Source organism: Phodopus roborovskii, unplaced genomic scaffold (genome assembly GCF_943737965.1).
Source record: "Phodopus roborovskii unplaced genomic scaffold, PHOROB, whole genome shotgun sequence".
Lineage (NCBI taxonomy): Eukaryota > Metazoa > Chordata > Mammalia > Rodentia > Cricetidae > Phodopus > Phodopus roborovskii.
The window spans coordinates 10,831,795-10,854,107 of record NW_026126413.1 but is presented as its reverse complement, the minus strand read 5'-3'; the positions used below and the strand labels follow the sequence as shown (position 1 = coordinate 10,854,107).

Genomic DNA, 22,313 nt, shown 5'->3' with positions numbered 1-22,313 from the left:
CCTTGTATTTTTATTTTTAGCAAATTTAGGTGAATAGGTCTTCTCACAAATTGGAAGCCTCTGACTTTTCCTTTAAGATGTAGCTCAAAGACCCTTTTTCAGGTCTCCCCTGCCTCCCCTCGGAGGCCAGCATTCTATCTCAGGTGCCATTATGCTTGGCATGAGTTCTTCTCACAGCTGTCCTCTTCCCCTGTCACAGCTGGCATTTCAGATCTCTACCCTACGGTTCCTGGAAGGCAGGGGTTGTCCTATGTTTTTCACATCTCCAGTGTTGGGTCATGGAATGCAGGCAGTAAACATCGATTTATTTACTATTTATTTTTGTCTATAGTCATCTTATTTCCACAAAGTATACTGTATTGACAGTGGGATGGGGAAGAGAAAGGGCATATTTTAATCTAACATGGAAAACTTTGTTTGATATATTAATATAAAGTCATTTCAGCAACTGCTTGGCATCATTGGATAATATGGTATCCTAGGTTTCTCCTGCCAACTTGCTCCTTCCCTGTTAGTATTTAATATGGCTTCCTGGTGAGAGCGGAGGGCAGTTGGTGGTAGGAGGAGCTTGGTTCTTGAATCTTCAGTGCTATCTGGGTCTTATTGGACTGACCTAGCCTCTTCTCAGAAGTGTGACTTCTTGACTTTGGTACTTATGACCAAGGTCTACTGCTGGGGTCGTCCCCTGGTGTCAGCAGGGCTTGGTGACTCTCCTCCTGGACTTCTATGGACTTGGCTTTCCCTCGCCTCTCATACACCCTGGGGGGATGTCTCTGTCCTTGGATGTTGTCCCAACTGCTCTCTTCAGAACCATCTACCATACATCTTCTTTTGGACTATGGTGGATGCTATGGCCAGCCATATATGCTCAACCGAGCCCTTGATTGCTTCTCTCTGGAGTGTTTGGGATCTGAGAGTGCCTTTCTCATATGGAGACAACTGGGAGCAACCTGGGGAAGCCAAGATTGGCGCTGCTGTGTAATTTTGTGTACACACACCTCATTTTCTCAGGACCCACATGATCTGAATGAAACAAACAAACAAGCAAACAAAAAACCCAAACAAAAATCCAACCCATTCTCAGAGTGGACACCACCTATCTCATATTGCTTGGCCTAGGCAGAGAGACCACTTACTTTTGCCATTTATCCCCATTATCCTCATAGTGCAGATCCTTAATAATGAATAAATCCCACGTCTAGCTCTCCTTCATGTTTATCTGCCCAGAGTTTCCCCATGATAACAGAGTAAGACTCAAGAATTCAGTAGTGTTTCTCAACCAGAGAGGAACATGGAATGATTGGAGGAATGCTGGGCAGCACTTAGCTTTCATTATTCATTCACCTACCCACTCATTTATTCATTCAAAATGTCCTTATTGAAGACATTTAAGACATAAGTGACTTCCCAGGTGGTGGTGGCACACGCCTTTAATCCCAGCACTTGGGAGGCAGAGGTAATCTGTTCTCCGTGAGTTGAGTCCAGCCTGGTCTACAGAGCTAGTTCCAGGACAGGTTCCAAAGCAATACAGAGAAATCCAGTCTCAAAAAACAAACAAACAAACAAACACACACACACAAAAAGAAATAAGTGACTTTATTTCCAAGAACCATTCTCTATTGTGCTAACGTGGTACCTTGCCTATGGTAGAACTCAATAACTTTTGATGGAGTGAAAGCATGTATTACTCTGGAGATGAGTCCTAAGGAGTTGAAAGTCCTTGTAGCATTAGAAATGAACAAAATCTTGTCTGTGTGCCACTTTCTTTTCATATGAAGGGTTTGAATCATTCACTGAGTTCCCATGATGATATGTGGGGACATCTTCCTTATCCATTTGTTAATGTTTCTAGAATTACTTGAAGTGGTTTTGAAAAAACAGAAAACACCTTTTGTAGCCTTCAGTTTTTTCTTGGGCTTGGGTCATGTGTTAGTTTCCTCTGCAGCTTGCCAATGCTGCCTTTATGTTCACTTGTTTCAGGCCTTAGAGGATTTCACTAAGAAGGAAAGGGATTGTTGATGGAATCTAATCACACCAAAGTCCACATGCCAACACAATATCTACTTGACTGGTTGGTGGGAACGAGAACAGAAGCAAATTACTTACACACTTGAGAGTCTGTTCAAATGTAAACATGTGCTTTGGAAGGCCACTTTGTGCTGCTAGAATGGGGACTAGAAAAGGTTTGGGGGGAAATGGTTGCTTTCAGGATTGCTCTTTCTCTCTGCCCCTCACTTGCCTTGTTGCCTCTTGGGTTGATGGAGGCTGGGTGGGGGACTGGTTTCTCATTCAATAATTGTGACTGTTGAGTCTTTCAAACAGCAGAAAGGACTTTGCTAAAGATCTGATGTAACAGAACCAAATTTAATTGGGCATGGACAAGAGGGTTTGACTCTCTGATAAAAGCCTTTCACCTTGGAAGCCACTGGCTTCTGGGTTTAGCCATCACTGCCTGGACTAGGCAGTGAGTCAAAACTCTAGGACGTTAGGCAGGTTCTGAGGACATCCGATGCTCTGGAATGATGGTCTGAGGTTGCCTGGTCTCTCTGTTGGACTTCTCTTGGTACAGACTAAGGTCCAAGAATAACCTAGCATCTATCCAACCCACAGGAAATTCCTGGGCTGGAGATCCTTTTGGAATCTGAATAATTTTCTGTGTAGCCACACGTCCAGCTCAGAAGAGCTGGAGGTGAGATCTTCTATGCCAAGAATAATGGCAGCAAAGTCCCGAGAGTCTTGAAGAGGAATGGCTAAGGAGAGTAGCACCATTTCTCTGGGAATGGTCACTCCCATTGTGAGGGCATCTGCATACTTTCTTCTGAATGGCAGTGAAATCAGTGTGAGGGCCTTCTGTGCATTCCAGAACTTCACAAAGGTCCCTTAAATGGGGAAACAGAGACAAAGGAGAGGGTGTGTTTTGGTCATCACTGAATTTGTGCCATTGTAGTTCAAGCCCTCACACACCCATATAGGGTTACCATTAACCTCTCTCCTTCGGTCTGATTTTTACTCCACCCCCTTTTATCTGGTAGCTCTGGGATGAAAGGCAGGGCTTTGTGCACTATGGCTGAGCCTTGTCCCCAGCCCACCTCACATTTCTCGACACGAATGTGTGAGAGATTTCTTTTTTTATTTTTTGGAAGATGTAAGGTAGACAGAGGTAGTAGGGAGATGGGAGAGGCTGAGAGTGGTCAGTATGTGCTATGTTTTAAATTTGTACATGAAATATGTACATTTGTCAAGTACAAATTTAAACAACAGGAAATAAAATAACAAGAAAAAATTAATATGTTAATACCCATGTGGTTGTGGAGAATACAGATGACAGGTGGTTAAAAACAGCCCTGTGGACTCTTAGGGGAAACATTTCCAGACAAAATTTGTGCATAGCTTACTGATAAACTAATGTTTTGCATGAAAAGACTCATTGCAAGAGAAATGGGCTTCCCCCCTCTCTTGTTTTATATGTAAAGATGTTATTCTTGAAAATCTAGAAATTGTAGGTCATAAAAATTTGAAAGTAAAAATAAAATATACTTCATGACATGCAGTTATCTGTTGGCCTGTGACTTTCTTTTCCAACTCTTTCTTCTGGGTATTTTGAACATTGTAGTGTTAAAATAAAATGAAATTATACAGCTGCTGTTTTATGGATGTTTTCTCAGCCAGGCTCACACTGTCATATCCTGGCAGCAAATTATCAGGAGAAATTACACACAGGGGGCCCAGGAAGTAGCAAACACACCCAGGTATGGGTCCCACTGTAACATATTAATGAAACTTCTTAATGGGAAAATACCAGAGATTTTTCAAATACCATTTTCTTTAATTTTTTTTAAATGTACATGCTATGTAAGTTGTATTAATAGTAATCTCTGTGTTACAAAGCTGATGGAAATTTCAAATTTTCCTACTTCACTGTAAGCATAAAATCATGCTTACTTTGTCTCAGGTGTGTGCTGTATTATATATTCAGAGACATTAATTTGTGGAGAGAAAATTTAAATGACATTATTTCTTGAAAGTTCGTTCCTCTAAGGATAATAAAAAAAATGTTTATAGACTTTTATACACATACATACAAACACACACACATATACACACACTGAAAAGGCAGTTCAGAATTGTCTGCCAGACTAGATTGGAGCTGTGCCTGCATTTATTTCTAAGATAATTTTGTGAAATTTTTGAGCATATGTCAGCTTTTATGGATAGGATATCAACAGTTTTTGAAAAAAACAAGAAAATCACTCTACTCCTAACCTCTCTTCCCTTTCACCAGGTCAGGTGCTTATGACACATCCGGTATGTCTGTGGAGCATCCACTATGAGACTATGAGATAGCCACCAGTAATAAGAATATTAATTGCACATTAATCTTAGCAAACCTTAACCTCTTTCTTTGCTTCAAAATAGAGCATTCAGTAACCCCAGTGGAACAGTCAAGTGGTACAGTAATTGGTTATCTTGGGGGGAGGGGGCTTGAATGACACCTTGGTTTCCTTGCCTGTGCTGTTTGGGGATCAGATGATTGAATAGAGTCATGGGTGTCTGGTTCATAGTAAGGACGATGTAGGTCGCCATAGTTCTCAGTGTCAATGTTGCGTGCTGGAGGTGATGCACACATTTTATTCCTTCTTGTTCAATGCTTTTACCCCATCTCTGTCCCCCCCCCCCATTCCTTCATTTACAAGGTTGCCGATGGCCTCTTATTTCTATAGAAGAGAGTAAGCACCTGTAGTCTGTTTTTGGAGGCAGAATCTCATTGTGTTGCCCAAACTGGCTTTACACACACAATCTTCCTGCCTCAGCCTCCTGAATGCTGGGATTACAGCCTTGTGTCACCAGGACCAGCTCCAGCTGTTTTAACTGAAGAGGTTAAATAGTACTATTCTTAGGCTGTTGATGCCACAGGCAAAGGAAGCCCTATACAGGGTCTGTATTGTTCCATTTGCTCTGTTTATTGGTCAGACTCAAGCAGGAAGTTGCCTCTGTCTGGAGAAGTGAAATTAAAATCTCTTCTCTGGAGTGTAGCAGATGCTTGGGAAGGAAAGCCTGTTGGCCCTGCTGAGACTTGGCAGGTGACAGTAATGACTATGCCTGGAGGACATTTGCTCAGGTCAGAGAAGCAGAGAGGCCTGGGCTGGGCCCAGCAGGCCATACAACTAGCAGGCTCATGGTGAATATTGTGAAAAGAGTTGACTGGAGAGGGAGAAAGAAGAAAGTGCTGGAGTAAAGCAAAAAGACAGGAGGAAGCCAAGGAAGCTTCTAGAAGACATTTACCCCCCCCCCTGCCCCCGCCCCGCCCCGAGTATTCTGTTAATTGTTCCTGGTATAAGTTTATTTCCTTGAGATGAAATCATTCCTTATTTCCACAGTTATTGATTGCATATTGAGTATGGCTGGCTTCTTGGCACTGGGGACAAAGAGAATAAAATGTTCAAAGTCACTTTTCTTCTAGTCTTATGTTCTTGGAAGGAAATGGCCACAGAGAGTAAGCAAATCTGGGTGGTGAATGAGATGTTTAAGACAGCACACTGCGGGAAGAAAACAGCAGGAAGAAAGGTAGAAGACGGAAGGAAGGGGCGGATGAATGAGACTAACTGGCCTGGCCGTGGTCAAGAAACTTCTGAACTGCAGAGCCCTACCTAGCTTTTGTGGTGAGAGCTTGGCAGGGAGAGGGTGAGAGCTGGCCAGGCAACAGCTTTGCAGGAAGCTGGCCACAGGTTTGTTTATGTCTGGGTGTGTTTCTCTTACATAACTAGGCAAGCAGGCTACACTTTCCTTTAGTTACCAGGCCTGGCCTTCCAGAAGGCAAGCTGGCTTTCATCAGAAGTCAGCTTGAAGATGTCCAGGCTGCTCTACGTTGGTGACCACCCCCTGCCAGATTTGTGGCATCTCTGAGAGAAGGGAGACATTTTAGCCACCTCCTCCCTCCCTTCTTGGTGCCAAAGGGGCCTCTTCCCGGGGCAAAAATATCTCCCTTGTTATCTCCTGTCTCTAGAGCATCTAGCATAGCTAGGAAGTACTGATGGAAATCGGGTGTAGGTGGAGCTACCCAGTGTCGAGGATAAATGAGGGAGGACTGGGGATCCCCTGAGCAGCTGTTGATCCTGTGGGGTCCCTGGGAAGAGGCTGGACCACATCTACTGTGTCTTGTCACAGCCTCTCATTCCTGAACTGCCCTCGCTGTTCTGGGGGTGAGCCATCTCTGACTGATTCCCCTCAGCAGCTATAATCCCTCAGATTTAGAAGTGTTCGTTCTTGAGTCACAGTAGAGGAGTCCTACTGGGAGAGAAAAGCAACATTTTACACAGATTTTATATAGCACATGCAATGTCTGGTGTGTTCCATTTACCTTGGGCTTTGTTGTTGTTTTGCTTTTATGAGACTGGGTCTCATGTAGCCCAGGCTGGCCTTAAACTTGTTGTCTAGCCAAGGGTGACCATGAACTACTCATCTTCTTGGCTCTACCTAAGTGCTGGGATTATAGGAGTGTGCTGCCATGATAGACTTGATAGACTTGGGTTGTTTTTAGGCATGTGAAGTTATAGTTAAGAGTGAATTTGTGTGTGTGTGTGTGTGTGTGTGTGTGTGTGTGTGTGTGTGTGTGTGTGTGTGTCCATGTATAGGTCAGAGGACAACTTTGAGGGATCAGTTCTCTCCTACTTCACATGAGTTCTAGGGGTAGAACTCATCAGGCTTGCCCTTTTACCCACTGAACCACTTGACTTGCCCAAAGTTATTTTTAAAGATCAACACTACACATAAATATCAAAGCCCAACCCTGGGATCTGGAGAGACTCTCGCATAGTGGGTCATCCCTGGGGTGACAGAGAGATGACAAGATCTGGGAGTAGCTGTCTTGGAGGTGGTTAGCTTCATACTGGGTCATACCAGGTCACTCCCACACCAAGCCACTCACACCTAGCTACAGTCAGGTAGGTTCCCAGCTTGTCCTTTTTATGTCACAGGCAGTGTGACAGCAGTATTTTATGGGAAGGAGCTTTATTTGGGTCACAGTTTTGTGGGAGGGAAGATATGGTGGGAGAGGCTTAGTCTGTGTGGATGGGCGCTTTTAGCTGTGACTTCTCTCATGGGGACAACCTTCACTGACTGTCAATGTCTTCAGCCAGACCCCATGGCCTCTTAGAAGAGTACCTCTAGCTGGGAACCAAGTGTGCAAACATATAAGCTCATAAAGGACAAGGGGATGGAAGGGACTGGGGTTGGTATGTAAAATGGAAAAAAAATAAATAAAAACAAAAAGAATAAAAACAGAGGAATGGCAGAACTCTGGGATATTTTGGTCCAGTATCACTGTGAGCACTATTGTAAAGACTCATGGTGTCCACTTCCTAAGTCTGTGATCAGTTGTATTTGGGAATTCTCTTTTTGGTATGGGGCTTGCACTTTGTGAGTGTGACTCTCATAGAAGACATCAGGGCACCATAGTCATCTAGACGGGTAGTGTCTCTGTGGCAGATGTCTGAATGTTGACCTTAAGTGGGGGAAATAAGGACCTTACATAAGTTTGAGTTAGATTTGGCCATAAAATACATTTGTGAACCAAATGTATAAGAAGAAAATGCTTTTCAGAGCTTTGAATATTTTAAATTATTGCTGAAGGATAACTCATAGCCCTGCCTTTGTAACTCAATCATAAGACCTAATCAAATCAATAATTCAGAAAACAAATTAGACTCTAAGTCTCCATCCTTGGCCCTCTTGTAGTTTATTTTGTGCTGTGAACACAGTCTTCATATAGACCCCCAAATGGCAGGTAGGGCACAGGTTTATAACAGACAAAGTGTGCTCTACCTATGTGCTGGAGGACAGCAGTGATTTCGGGTCCTGCTCATCACTGGAGCAAGTGGTTGGAGTTCTGAACACAGTGTCCTTGGTCATTAAGGACAAGGTCCTGGGGGCTGCAGAGATGCCTGTTAGAAGCACTTTCTCTTTCAGAGGAGCAGAGTTTGGTTCCAGCACACTCATCTGGAGGCTCTTCCCACCTGTGACTCCAGCCCAGGCTATCTGATGCCCTTCTCCGGCCTCCTCCTGCCCCTCCAGGCACTTATATGTGTGTTCACACATGCACACAGAAAAAATAGTCAAGCTGTTGGCGACAGCAATACATTCATGGACACCCCTCAACTTGGAGTGAGATTTCACTTGATTCTATGTCTTTGGAATTAAATCTATTCATTGCTCATTGTCGTCCTAGGTTAGTCCAGTTATGAATGAAGTCTTAATAGGACAGCCAGCAGAAGGAAGATGAATGGACTCTAAGTCTGATGGCGGAAGTGCCAGGTGTTTCACGTCTGTGAAAGCAAAACACTATAGAATAGCCCCGCTGGGTTAATCACAGGGCACAAGGCCATGTTGCATTATTTGTGACTGCTTTCAGACATTCTCCAGAATGACAAAGGAGCAGAACATTGAGAGTGTTTTGTTGCATCCTTGATTTATAATTAGTAGGACCTCTTCTGCGTAATTAGAATAAATGCCTATAACCACTGATCATAAAGGTCATACTTGTGAGGTGCCTGTGGGCTTTGTATGTATCTCATTGCTAGTTAGTTAAATAAAGTAATAAAATAATCAGTTATTATTAGAAGAAAACACTTTCCTCTATTTTGTATATTTTCTTAAGAAGCTAAATAAAACTTAATTTTAGCGTTCTGTGGAGGAAAATATATCTAGATTTGTAGTCTGAAGCCATTTGGTTTGTTCAGTGCATATGTCTTTATATCTTTTATGTCCTCCAGAACTTTCTGTGGAAAAACAGAATTTTCAAATATAGAACAATCAACCCGGTAGTTATGAGTCATGATTCACAGTATGATTTTACCTGTGATGGAGCTAAGACAGTCAGTGGGTTACATGCCAATTCTAGTGGCCTTGGGACAGTACTGTCACCTTGTTTTGTTTTTAAGACAGGGTCTTTTTATGTAGCCCTGGCTGGCCTAGAACTTGCTACTTAGACCAGGCTGGTCTCAAACCTACAGACATCCACTGTGTCTGCCTCCCTGCTGGGTTGGGTTTGAAGGTGTGTGCCACCACACCCAGCTCATTTCTTCCCCCTTTGTATCCATTCAAGAAAATTTGCTAGGTAACACTGTCTGTGGCTATATCATGAATCTACCCCCATTAAAGTCACTAGCAGATACAATAGTATGGTTAGTATTATTATCCATGTACTTCATACTAATCATAATTGAAGACCTTAATAATGACAGCAAACATTAATAACAGTAGCATATCATATTAATGGAGCACTTACTGTCAACTGCTGTAGGTATCCAGACAAATTTCATTGCACACAAAGGCAAGAGTGGCGTGACTCTGCTTTTACAGATGGGGAGACTCCACGGAGGTGTCTGGAGATTGAATAAACAGACCAGGCACAGGAAGCCAGGCCTCTGGCTTGCACAGGTTTTATTGCCTTCAACTCTGCGTTCTCTGCAAATACAGTAGCATGTCAACTCCCCAGGATCCCACTCTGGGCAACTTTTACTGTTTGAAGTAAAGCTGAGACCATGGAAGCTAAAGCCGTTTCTGTTATTAAAAACGAAGGAAGGAGCCACTGTGAGGGTTTGTGATGATCCAGAGTCACGTTGCTGGGCTCCGTGCTGCCTTTGGATCATTAGTATCTCATCCAGTCTGAACTGTCATATCCTTGAGAAGTGTGATACTAACTGATGCGTCCATGTTGTTAGTAAAGGAAGTGGAGTTGATTTTGATTCTCCCATGACGGGAATCTATGCTTTCAGTAGGCTAATATCTTGCTTGTCTAGAACTATTCAAGTCTGAGATAAAGGGGAAGATTCAGGTAGAGAAGAGAAAGTACTTGCACTCTAACTCTTAAGGTATGAAGACAGAAAATACCAGGTTAAAATGCATTTTTTGTTGTTTATTTTTTTGTTTGTTTGTTTGTTTGACTAAGAAGGCGAGGCTTGGTTGTTAAGAGGAATTGCTCACACTTGTTAATTTCCCAGTCCTGTTCATTTCTTCTAGATCACTCCTTCGATGGCCTCAAGAAATCCAAGCATGCCCCAACGTCCCTTGCTGCGGGCCAGCTCTCTGGCATGCTGAATGGTGGTGACGAGGTGTACGCTAACTGTATGGTGATTGATCAGGTAAGGTGTGCTGAAATGACCAGGGGTATTTGAACCCTTCCCAAAATGAGAGAGAGAGAAAATCGAGAAAGGGGGCAGAGAGGCAGAGAGAGAGAGAGAGAGAGGGAGAGAGAGAGAGAGAAGCAGAGACAGAGATTGGGTTCTCTTGTGATCAGTTGAGAATTCTAGTTTAAGCTCCACCCCCAAGCTTTAACTTGGAGCCTTCCTTGGGACACAGAATACCTTACCCTACCAAGAAGCACCGGAGGAAAGGATCTTGAGTGTAGCCAGGAGGAATGAGAAAGCTCTTTGGTGGAACCAAACAGGAAATGGCAATGAATGGTCAGCATCATTCACATAGCTTTTCAGGAAATGCTTCTTACTCCTGTGTGCATGCCTGCAGGCGTGTGTGCTGTGTGTGTGTGTGTGTGTGTGTGTGTGTGTGTGTGTGTATGTGTGTATGGGTATTATGTGTGTGTGTATGTGTGGTGTGTGTATCATATGTGTGTGTGTGGTATGTATGTGTATTATGTGTGTGTATGCGTGTGGTGTGTGTATGTGTGTGGTGTGTATGTGGTGTGTGTATGTGGGGTGTGTGTATGTGAGTATGTGTGTGTATGTATTATATGTGTGTGGTGTGTGTATGTGTGTGTTGTGTGTGTGTGTGTATGTGTGTGATATGTGTGTGAGTCCAGGGAGGTCAGAGGACACCGGTTCTTCCTGCCTGTGAGCACAAGGTTATCTTTGCATTTCTCTATCTTTTTCAAATTCTTTCTTCAGTGTTTTATAGTTTTCTGTACACAGATATTTCTTGTTTTAATGAGGCTTTTTTTAAATTTTATTTCAGTACCTCCATAATTTCAGTGGGCTTTTTGAGTCTTTATTTCATTTTCTTTTGAGCCTCACTGGACAGATTATTGATCCTACTTTGACTTACTCCAACTATTGTGAATGTCTCAACCTTATGTGGAACAACTCCCATTACCATGTTCAAAAGATGCACTAAAATAAAAAAACCTCAAAGATGAGCTTCGGGTATAATTTTTATTTATGGTTACTTTAGGTAAGAGGAGTACTGCTTCAATAATATAAAACAAGCAAGAAAAAGAGAATACAGGCAGCCCAATTCAATAAACATAGTAAAGGATCAACATATTTGTCCAGTTAAGGCAAGCTCAGCTAAACTGGTTGACCAGCAAGCTATCAACATCTCTTGTCTCTTTTCCCACACTGTTGGGGTCACAGGCACACACCATCATGCCTGGTTCTGGGGAGTTGAATTCAGGTCCTCGGCGGCACTTTACCAACTGAGGTGTTATCTTTGCCCTTCCTGTTACTCTGAGTCTCATTTGCTGCCTGGAACATTTGCTATTGGCTTTGTTGTAAATTATTAAGATGATGATTGATAGTGTAGGTCCCTAACAATCTCACTCACTCTGAATTTCCCTCCCCCTTTATCCCTTCACTCATTGGTGCTGGAAATCCATCCAAGGCTTTGCATTTGCTAGGGTGCTCTCTACCATGGAGCTCCTTCTCCAGTTCTCCAGTCCTCTCTATGGGGGCTGTTTCTCTCTTCATTTCCCTGTCTGTTCCTGAGAAACGAAGCCATTAGACAACCACACCTAATCCTCAAGCACAGGACACCCCTTTCTCAGAGCAAGTGTTTTGATCAACCAGGGCTCTTTCCCATGCGGGCAGTGTGGCCTTCTGTCTGCCAGTGAATGTAGGTAAGTTTCCAGCTCCCTTCAGACTTCCGGCTCCCCTCAGGCTTCCGGCTCTTTCTCGACTTGTTCCTTCCCAGGCCTTTCCTACTCTGCTGAGCGCTCAACTATGAATACAGTGTCTTTTGCTGGCTTTAATGCGTGTTTTATTTATAGGTAATTTGAGGTTTTGGCACTAAAAAAATCTTGTAGTTATACAATGTATTTTATGTAGTTTGATTTGTTCTTCATTTAGTGATGTTTATTAAGGAAACTCAGACTTCCGTACCCACCATGACAATTCTTATGAACCATGTTTTGAATAAAGCTGGTACTGTTTGGTGTTTCCTCAGGTATTAACAATGGGTGCCCCCTCGTCTTGAGGTAGTTGTTCAGAAGGTGTGAAAAGGACAGCCAGGTTCTGCTTAGCTTACAGGCGAGACTTCCTCCTTTTGAAAATTATGGCATAGTAATAGAGGATCATAGGATAGGCCACACGAACACAAATGCAATGTGAAGGAATACTCTGGTTACATAAAACATGAATAGAAGAAAAAGCTGTGTTTTTTGTTTGTTTGTTTGTTTGGTTTTTAACTCTGCGGGCTTTGTTGATTTTAATTAAACCGCTGCTTCCTGCTTTTGTTTGGCAAAATGTTCTCTTCCAATGTCCAGGTTGGCGATTTGGACATCAACTATATCAACATAGAGGGTCTCTCCGCCCATACCAGCCCTGAATCCATGAGGTCCACCCTGGGGCCTCAGGCTTGCAAACACATCCTTCCTCCTGACACGAGTCCCTGCGGGCATCCACTCAGTGATGGTAGTGAGGGGACAGCAAACACGGCAGCCCGGCAGCCCTGCATGTCACCGGCCAGTTCTCGCAATGCTAATTTGAACCTTCCTTTTGGTCTTCATGAGTTTGAAAAGGAGCAGGGTCATCTCAAGAAAAGAAGGTGAGGTGCTTCTTTCTGGAGGAAAACTGCAGGGAACTGGGGAAAAGGCTTCCTTGTTTAAATTGTCCCCATCGCGCTCTCTCTATTTCAAAATGTTTTCCCCCCTTTATTTCTGTATATATTCATTTGGAAGTAAGGCAGCTAAGAAAGCCAGCGAAAATGCAGTAAAGGAAAACCACAACTCTGAGTATTAGTAGACTGGTGGGAACTGAAGAGTCTGACGGTACCACCTTTGTGACATGAATACAATAGCAGTTGAGAGAAGAGTATTGTATAACAAGCTTGGAAACTTACTTGCATGGGCTCTTGACACTATTGTCTACCAGCAGACCAATAGGTTAGAATTTGTAGCAGTAGGAAGTAACTCAATTGGGGATTTGAAATGGGGTTATACATAGTCTTAAACTGCATACGTGGAATCCTGTACAGTTCAAGAAAATGGATTAAATATGAGAATATATCTATAATGTGCATCTCAAAGGCATGAAGCTGAAGAAAGTAAGATAGAAACAGACTCACGTTTTACAGAATGCAAAACAATACGATTTATTGCCTATGTGCACAGGCTATAAAGAGAAGACAGTGAGGAGGGGAAAAAAAAATCCCAAAATTAAAGACAGTGGTTGGGACTAGTGAGCTAGGTAGACTTTCCCTGACCTGGTGAACATTTGTGTTGGTTGGACTCAAAAAGTCTTTATTTTTCCTGGTATACACGAAATGCCATTTTTTTAAAAAAAAGTGTTATTGCACACATCATGATGGCATGGATTCCTGAATTTCATGCTCTCTGTGTCTATGTATCCACTTTCTTTAGGAAATAAGTCAGTGTCCACTTTCCCTGGGGGTTAATCTATTTTTCCTCTCATGTCCTAACCCTATGCTCACTTTCATGGGTGAAGTTATGAATCAAGGTGAGCATAGCATATACACATGTGTATGTGAATGTTTATCTATAAATTACCATGCATGAAGCTGAACAGATACTCAGAAGAGGGATAGTTGATCAAGAAGATTTGGGGAGGGACCAGTGTCAGTAGACACCATCTATTGGGTGTATTTTATATGGAACTATGGACTGAGTTTTTTAAGAGTTTGACTCCACATGCATACTGTTGTATTGATATCGAGGGTTATTTTTACCATAAGTCCTAAAATCCCTGCTTTGGGTTTGTGTTTTATCTTCTGGTTTTGAAGACACTAGAGAGTGGTTATTTTCAATTCCATTGTAGGGTCTTCCAGGCTTTGAACCTATGTGCTGGGGATAAGAAGTCATTGGTGTAGGCTAGACTCCATACAGCGCCACTGTGTGTGAGTTAATACATTCTGGCAGAATCTTTTGGGTCTGGGTGCCCTGCAGATCTCAAGAAGTGGGTTGTTTAAAGAGACAGTTAAGAAGTATAAGACAGAAAAAGTAGAAATGTCTTCTGGCCTCTGTATAAAAATACACCCAGAACTTCAAATCTGTGTTTTCATGTTCCTGTTGTGTGGGGGGGGGGGGAGTTTAGACATTTCCTTGCAACAGACAGAACTTTCCCTTTTTAGAATATCAGGAAAACTAAGCCAGTACTCAGGAGGCAGAAGTAGGAAGATTTCAAGTTCAAGACCAGCCCGGGCTACAGAACACTATCAAAATATCTGCCCACCTATCTACCTGCCTTCACATATTCTCTCTCTCTCTCTCTCTCTCTCTCTCTCTCTCTCTCTCTCTCTCTCTCTCTCTCTCTCTCTCTCTCTCTCTCGCACGCACACACTCCACACAGTTATTGTTGGGAGGAGGAGTAGACGCTGTTCTCTGAAACACCCTTTGTCAGGCCACGTTCACAGGCTAGCCCTCTTCTGTGCACTCTCCCAGTCTTGAGAAATGCAGGAATGGTGACGGGTAGGAGGGAGGCTGGCGGCTGCAGATACTCCGTTTTAGCCCTGAGTTGACTAATGTTCCCTCCTGTCAGTGGATGCTGTTATGGAGTAATTATTCTGATAGACAGTAAACCACAGTGAAATTTATTAAGTGAACAGTAGCAGGGGAGACCAGGAATTTCTAATGGAAGAGGGGCTTGGGGGCATACTAACCATTTTGGGAAGTGTGGGTTTACCATGCCATACCAACCAGTCTGCAATCCTAGTAGGAAAGTAATGGGCATCTTTGGCTAACTGTCTTGACCACAGCGGGCTTACTTTCCCTAGGGAGACAATAACAAACTGATTTAACTTTTACCTTGTGACAGATAACTTGCAGTTAAGTTCATTTTCACAATTCTTTCTCAGCTATTGTCAAGGAATTATAAAATAACTATCTTCTGGATCCCTTTAAACAGGGGATACAGTGTATCCATTGTGGCAGAAGAGTTAAAACACTGTAGATTTCACATCAGCCAGAATGTGGACTGATGTCCGAGCTTCTGCTCTCTATGTGGGTGCTCTTCAGCCACTGTTTTCCTGCATGGAAGTTTAGCAAAGATCAAGTCACCTCCCGTGGCAGCTGGAGCTGAGGGGAGGTGAAGGGTATCAGGCATTTCTAGTAACTCTCCTTCAGTGGTATGCTATAAGAGCAACTGTTGTCACAGAGACATTGCCCATGTGGCTGCAATTCTTTCCGCAGAACATTCACATTCTGTATTTTTATTTATTTGTGAGTCTTTTCCTTCTGTGACGGTTTAGTTATAAAAATTAACTTTCTGAAAAAAACACAACCATTTAGTATGTCCAGGATGTCATGATTATGTTAACATCCATGGCTCTTTTGAGAAAATAAAGGGAAAAAATAGCTGTAAAACACCAATTTTAAAGAATTAAGCAACTTAGGTGGTAGGAAACAGCCATTTGTTTCATTTTGAAACGTATACACCTCAGACCCTTTGTTCCATCACAATCCACAGTTTTGTTTATACTTTTAAATAATGTCACCTTTTCATCATTCCCATCCTCTAGAATTTAAGCAGTGTTATGCACTGGCAAATTGAATGCATCCTGGTATCTTCTACTATAGGTTATTGTAAATGAGAATTCTGATCATAGCCCAACGATTTGACCTTACCTCCAGTTAATGGGATATGATGGTAAGGCAAGGATCTATAGGCAACCTTGAAGAAGGCCATCTATGCTACCAGTATCTTAGGCTAATTGCTTAGCAAAGAAGGGTCACAGTCTAATTTGAATTAGATGGGAAAGAGTAGTGACTGTCTTCTAATTCTGAAAGTGATGTAATATTGGAGCATGCATGGTCTCTTCATAGCGATGGAGAAGGGTGTCCTGGGACTGGAAGGCCATGCACCTACAGTGGGATTTTGCTGCAGGCTGCCTGTGGAAGTCCATTTCACCAGAGCAGAGACCACAGGCAGCAAACCCTGATGACCCTTTCTTCCCTCTTAGATTTTCAGTGTGTTAGCAAACCACACAGAGCCTTGAAGAAGCTCTGTTTTACTAGAACACCAAACCAATATCGTTTATCAGGAATATTTTCTTCATATTGAGTTTCATTTAAAAAAAAAAAAGCACCTAACAGACTCCAAGATATTGGGGTGTTGAAATAAGTGAGGTGTGCCTCTAATTCTCTTTTCTGCTTGGTGCTGAGGACAAGACCCTCAATGAGTTCTTGGAAGAAGAACCCACCTCGAAACTCGGCCCCCATGGTGCCAACCATGGCCAGGAGCTACCCCTGTGCCTAGGGATGAATCAGGGTTAGAAACTTGCATTATAAGGGAGGAGTAAGAATTCTGCCTGAGAGTCACACAATTTATGAAGTCAACATTCTGCTATTAAATGACCCATGTTTTAAAAAAGAAAAGCCAAAATGGGTCATTTGAAATGTCATCTTCCATTGTTTGTAGTTCCAACAAGATGGTTTCCCAGTGTTGTGTCGGATGAAAACTTCATCCTCGGGCACTGAAACAGTCCAGGAAAATACACTAAAAATATATCTCATGATATACTGCATCCATGGCCACCCATGACCACCCATGGCCTTGATGCTCAGTGGAATGGTTTTAAAATGTTAGTTATAAGCGACTGAAAGTAGGCAGTCACATTCTGTCCTTTGATGCTATGGTTATGAGAATTAAATAGGAGGACAAAGTTGTAGTCAGACAGAATCTTTACTTCCTTCTGAGCAGAGCCCTTTCCAGTAGTCTCTGAAAATGATCATCTCACACTGAAGTGCTTGAGGCTTCACATACAGTTTAATCTCTGACTCTTGTTTTGTTTCACTGAGGTGCGTTCTTTGCGATAATCTCTTCCGTTCACCTCTGCCCTCCTAGCTTTCCAACTGAGGGGATGACAATGGCATCTTTCCTGTATCATTGTCCAGAGGCTGCTGTGCAAACAGCCCCATGGACCGGCATTGTTGGCCTGTTCACTATGTGAAGGATTGCTACATAGGACTGGTAATGGTGATGTTTATGAAACAAAAATAGTGAGGTTATTACCATCAAACCCACTTTTGTAAAGTAATTGAAATGGTGGGACAGACATTTATTTTAGGCCGTCAACTGGCTCCCAAGTCACGACACAGAGACTGCATTTTAGTTTTGAATGCTAGGCCTTAGCGTAGCTCTCTTCTGGCTATCTCTTTTAAGTTAACCTGTTCCTGCCATCCGCGTTTTGCCTGGGGGCATTTCCCTCTGGTTCTCTCTGTGTATCTTACTTTCACTGCTTCCCTGGTCTGCCTGGCTTCTTGCCCTGTGCATGTCCCTCACTCTCGCATTGTCTTGGCCTCCCACAAGCCCCCTTTTTACTCTCTCTGTCCCCCAGCCTTGCCTATCCCCATCCTGCCCAGCTATTGGCCATTCAGCTCTTTATTTGACCAATCAGGTGCCTTGGGCAGGCAAGGCGAAACAAACGCAACATGTTTTTGCATAATTAAACATCCTTACACAGTTAAACAAATGTAGCATAAATAAATGTAATACACCTTTACAAAGTTACAGCAATATTCTGAAACATAAACAAATGTAACACATCCTTGACTAATTAGAATAATATTCTGCAGCAAAACGGTTTTTGCCAGGTAGGAATATCCGCTTGGGGGGGCCGCATGAGATTTTGTTTAGAGGGCTCAGCAGGTAGAGGTACCCGCCACCGAGCATGACAACCTGAGTTTGTTCTCCACGTCCTATAAGGTGGGAGGAGAGAACTAACTCTTGCACATTGTTCCCGGACTCCCACATGTGTGCAGGTGGCACACGCATGCCCACACACACACACACACACACACACATACACACACGTGTACACACACACACACACACACACGTGTACACACAAAGGAAAAGAAACAAAAAATTTGTTTAAAATGAGATTTGGAGGGGGGGAAGTATAAAAACCCGTATCAGGGAGAAATTACATGGCCGCTCATTGCATCTCACACCACTGAGAGAATCTGAACACAGAAACAAACCCCAGCATCTGTCTGACTGCTCCCTGAGTGATTTATCTCATGCTTTAGTTCTAGCCTGGATGCCCTGGTTGCCGAGAGTGAAGGGGAAGGGCATTCGGAGCCCCCCATCTGCTATGCTGTGGGTTCTCAGAGTTCCTCGAGAACCGGGCTTCCCAGTGGGGACGACCTGGATTCCTTTGAGACCAACACTGAAGCAGATTGTAATATCTCCAGGACCGAATCACTTTCCCTGTCAAGTGCTCTGCATTCAAAGGTATTCTCCTCAGGGTTTCTTCTGCTTGTTGGAAATGCATAGAATGTGTTATCAGTGCGCCCGTCTCTACCCACGGGACGGAGTCTGTTTTCTTCCCACAGAATACTTTGTGTATGCGTCAGGAGGGTCTCCTGTGATGACGCCGCCGCTTTAATTTTTACAGCTCTTCTGGTAGTTGGTTAATGTCATTAACTCACGAGGAGCACATGCCATTTTTACACACTTGGGAGATGTTACTATTCCACGTAATATTCCTGCTCTCCTTGCCGACCCAGACGGAGGAAAACTGGTGATACTGGGTTTGAACGCTCCAGCTTGCTTTGCACACACGATCTTTAGCCTGGTCCAGCCCAGGAGGTAGATGATGTCGGTAAGCCAGAGGTGACATTTACTAGGTGTTCCTGGCTTCTTGAGCTAATCTGCAATGCCACTTTGCCATCTTGGAGGTTTACCCTTCTTGATAATTTCATGAACTCCATGGGCTCAAAGGGCTTACAGAGTTTCTAAAGTGACAACCAGGGAGCCTGCAGGGACTGACCCAGGCACTCTGCATACATGTTACAGTTGTGCAGCTTGGTCTTCTTGTGGGACTCCTGTCAGTGGGAACAGGAGCTGTCGCTGACACTTTTACAGGCTTCTGGAACCCTTTTCAGTACATGGGAAGGTGCTTAGTCTTAAATGAAACTTGATATGCCATGTTTTGTTGATGTTCATGGGAGACCTGCCCTTTCCTAAGCATAAACAGAGGAGGAATGGAGTGGAGGTAGGAATAGAGTGGGGGGTGGGGTGGAAGGGAGGTCTGTAAGGAGAGGAGGGAGGGGAAACTGTGCCTGGGAAGTAAAATAGATAAATAATTTATTAAAAATAAATGAATACTTTAATTCAGTTTCTCAAAGCAAACTCTTCTGTTTGAACATGCATACATACTTTCTATTTGAGTTCTGTTATAATCCACTCATTTTCTCCTTAGACTGTATTCACTACTGTAAAACAATGTGTGAAATGCCAAGGTTCGACCAAGAACATGTGGTTAGTGAGATAATCCCTTACTTTTGCAGTGTAGCCTGTAATATACAAAATGGCTTTATGTATGTCAAAAGTACAGGGGTTTTTCTTAGCCCATCTAAGACTTAAGTAGCACTTTTATGTTTGGGAAGGATTAGAGTTTTGTCCAGGTGGCCCCATGATCACATGTCATTACTCAAATTAAGGCCTTCTATTCCCTACACTGAATCCTTTTCCTTCTGTAACCTGGAAATCTATGCTTATTTTTGAAGCTGAACATCATATGATAATTCTGGGTATTAAGACTAGAAGTGTGGAAAAATACTATTTAAGAAAAGATGCATACGGTTGTGAATGCTAATACTAGCTAGCTTTTAGTTTTGAATGGAATATGAAAACCTTATCACTCCTTGGAATGCAATACAGCTCTTTGGAAACAGCTCCACATTGGTTTCAAAGATTTTGTGCTGTGAAGCACAGCTTGTTTTGCCTCTGTAATTACCAGGTGTAACAGACAAAAGGGTTTGGACAGTTTTCAGAGTTCTATTGTCATGAACAATGGTTACCGTGTGTGACTTAGGTGAAGAGGATGGCATCTGGCAGGCTCCTTGTGGCACATTCCTTGCTCAGATTAGAGGACAGCTCAATATCCAGGGGCTCAGCTTCAGGGCCTGGTGGAAGCTTCTAGATTAGGCAGCTAAGCCAAGGCCCTCTGAAGACCAGTGGGACTTCTGTACTCAGCCCTGCCCTGAGCTCTTTAACCCATGACTGCCAAGGAGCCAGGTGTTTTCAGTTAAGAAGGAGAGGTAAGACCGCATCTCATGTAGGACAGTTTGAGGTGGCATCACTTCCTCTTAATTCTCACCATAATTGATACCTCAAAAAATACATGGGCAGGACCACTGTTAAGGCCTCTGTGGGATAGAAGTTAGTTACCATAAATGGCTTCAATGAATTTCTATTATATATCATCTAAAAATTTCTGAAACATGTAAGACAGCCATGTTTTAATTATATTGCCATCTTTCATTTTTATGTATGTTGCAAATATAATAGAAATAACACATGACTGGGAAGCAGGAACAAAAATGGTGGCTCATTTAAAAGGAATGATATTAAAGTCATATAAATCATTGATAGCATCACTCTGGGAAATACAGATGGAAAGTCTATTAAACAATGGGCTCACATGGCTTTCTCTAGAGGCTACAGATAACACTATACATTTAAACAGCCATTTGAAAGCTTAAAACCTCTTATAATTGGATGTAGGTATTTATTTCTCTACCTTCTAAAATTACTTAAGGAAAGAGATCTCAGAATATAATTTTTGAATGCTGAAGTATAAACTAACAAAAAAGTAATAATTCATATAAAAGCAAATTAAAGCCATGGTTGAACATTCAGAGACGAAGTCATGCGACATAATTTTCTCGTTTTTAACCAAGTTGTTGAAATGATGCAAACGTATTCTTTTATATGTATGAGGAGTATTCCACAAAGATTATCAAAGCAGTATACGGAAAGGAGAATGCTGGAAAAGCTTTGAGAGGCAAGCAGAACAAATAATTAAGAAGATGGTGTAAGAAATGTTGCCAGGCCTGGTGGGAGACCTAGACAGCCTAACCCAAGCCCAGTGCCAGCCAGGGGAACATAGTGCGACCATGTCACAAAATGAGCTGAGCAGTAGAGCATGGGCTGAGGACATATCTCAGTGATGGAGTGTCTCCCCAGCATGAACAAGGTCCTGGACAAATAAATAACTGCACAGATGTAATGCAAGGGTTGGCGTTTTATTCAGTGATGGTGATTATGTCACGCTGTGATCCTTCTTAGGACTCCCTGCTTTCTGGGATTCGCTCGCGTTCGTATTCTTGTTCATCACCCAAAATCTCTTCCGGAAAATCCCGGCTAGTGCGTGACTTCACAGTGTGCAGTTCCAGTGAAGGTAAGCGCTGTCTTCCATCTGACCTGGAACTGTTCATTTCCAGATCATATGTCCAGTTAGTCTAAGCACACAAAACGCACGGGAATGCAGGCGAGTCTCAGTTCTGTTTCCGCAGCTGGTTCTTCTAAGCATAGTAAAATCCTCTCCTTGTGGACTTCAGCCATTCTAGGTTTAATTTTGATAAAATTATACATATGTGCCTACTTCTCTGTTGTTTGTTTTAGTAAAACATTGCTCTCAAGGATAGTACAAACAAGAATGGACTCCGGGTGTATTACTGTAAGGGCCTTAAAGGATTTTACTGAAGTAAATTCTGGAAATTACTTTTGGCTTACATGTACAGTACTGAGAGGCAGGCAGCTCTTCAGAGGCAGACTGCCGGGGCAGAATGGAGTTTCCAACTTTCTTATTTAGCCCAGGACTTGGGAGAGTTGAAATAATAGTGTACTCACAATACCAATACCTACACCTCAGCATCTGGAGGAAGAGCAGCAATGCCAGGAAGTGGAATACAACTCTGATATGATAAACTTTTATTAAAATATGGCATAGCTATAAGAAACGATGCACATCAGAAGAGTGTGCTGAATTTTCAAATGTGAATTCTGCCCTGGAAACAGAAAACGTACGTGCAATGTAGAGCTCGCCTGGGAGTAGCTCATTCACTGACTGCCCTCAATTTAAACTTTGCTTTGAAATGTAATGACGTCATACTTCCTGTGAACAGATGATTGCATAATGGTCATACTTAAAGGTTTATTTGGGAGTGTTTGTCTCTGTGTGCAATTGCATAATTGTTTAATAAAAAATAAGCTTCAATATATCAGATACTGCCCTATTTTCACCTTGAGCCATCCAAAAGCAAGTTATGGGACTAGGACTCAGTTTCTCCAGTGTGCAGTGTTAACTGTTTTCCTCTTTCCTTTTCTTCTCTTTCTTACTTT

General features: G+C 42.7%; 1 protein-coding gene across 3 annotated transcripts in view; it reads left to right on the top strand.

The window, feature by feature from the left end:
• The window catches only part of Arhgef28 (Rho guanine nucleotide exchange factor 28), a 286,411-nt gene that overhangs the window by 178,741 nt on the left and 85,357 nt on the right, over window positions 1-22,313 (top strand). For all 3 annotated transcript variants that reach the window (XM_051183017.1, XM_051183018.1, XM_051183019.1), the window contains 4 exons: window positions 10,018-10,139; window positions 12,491-12,771; window positions 18,212-18,416; window positions 21,258-21,369. In XM_051183017.1, the coding sequence (XP_051038974.1) occupies window positions 10,018-10,139; window positions 12,491-12,771; window positions 18,212-18,416; window positions 21,258-21,369 (720 nt within the window). The remainder of the gene's footprint in view (window positions 1-10,017; window positions 10,140-12,490; window positions 12,772-18,211; window positions 18,417-21,257; window positions 21,370-22,313) is intronic.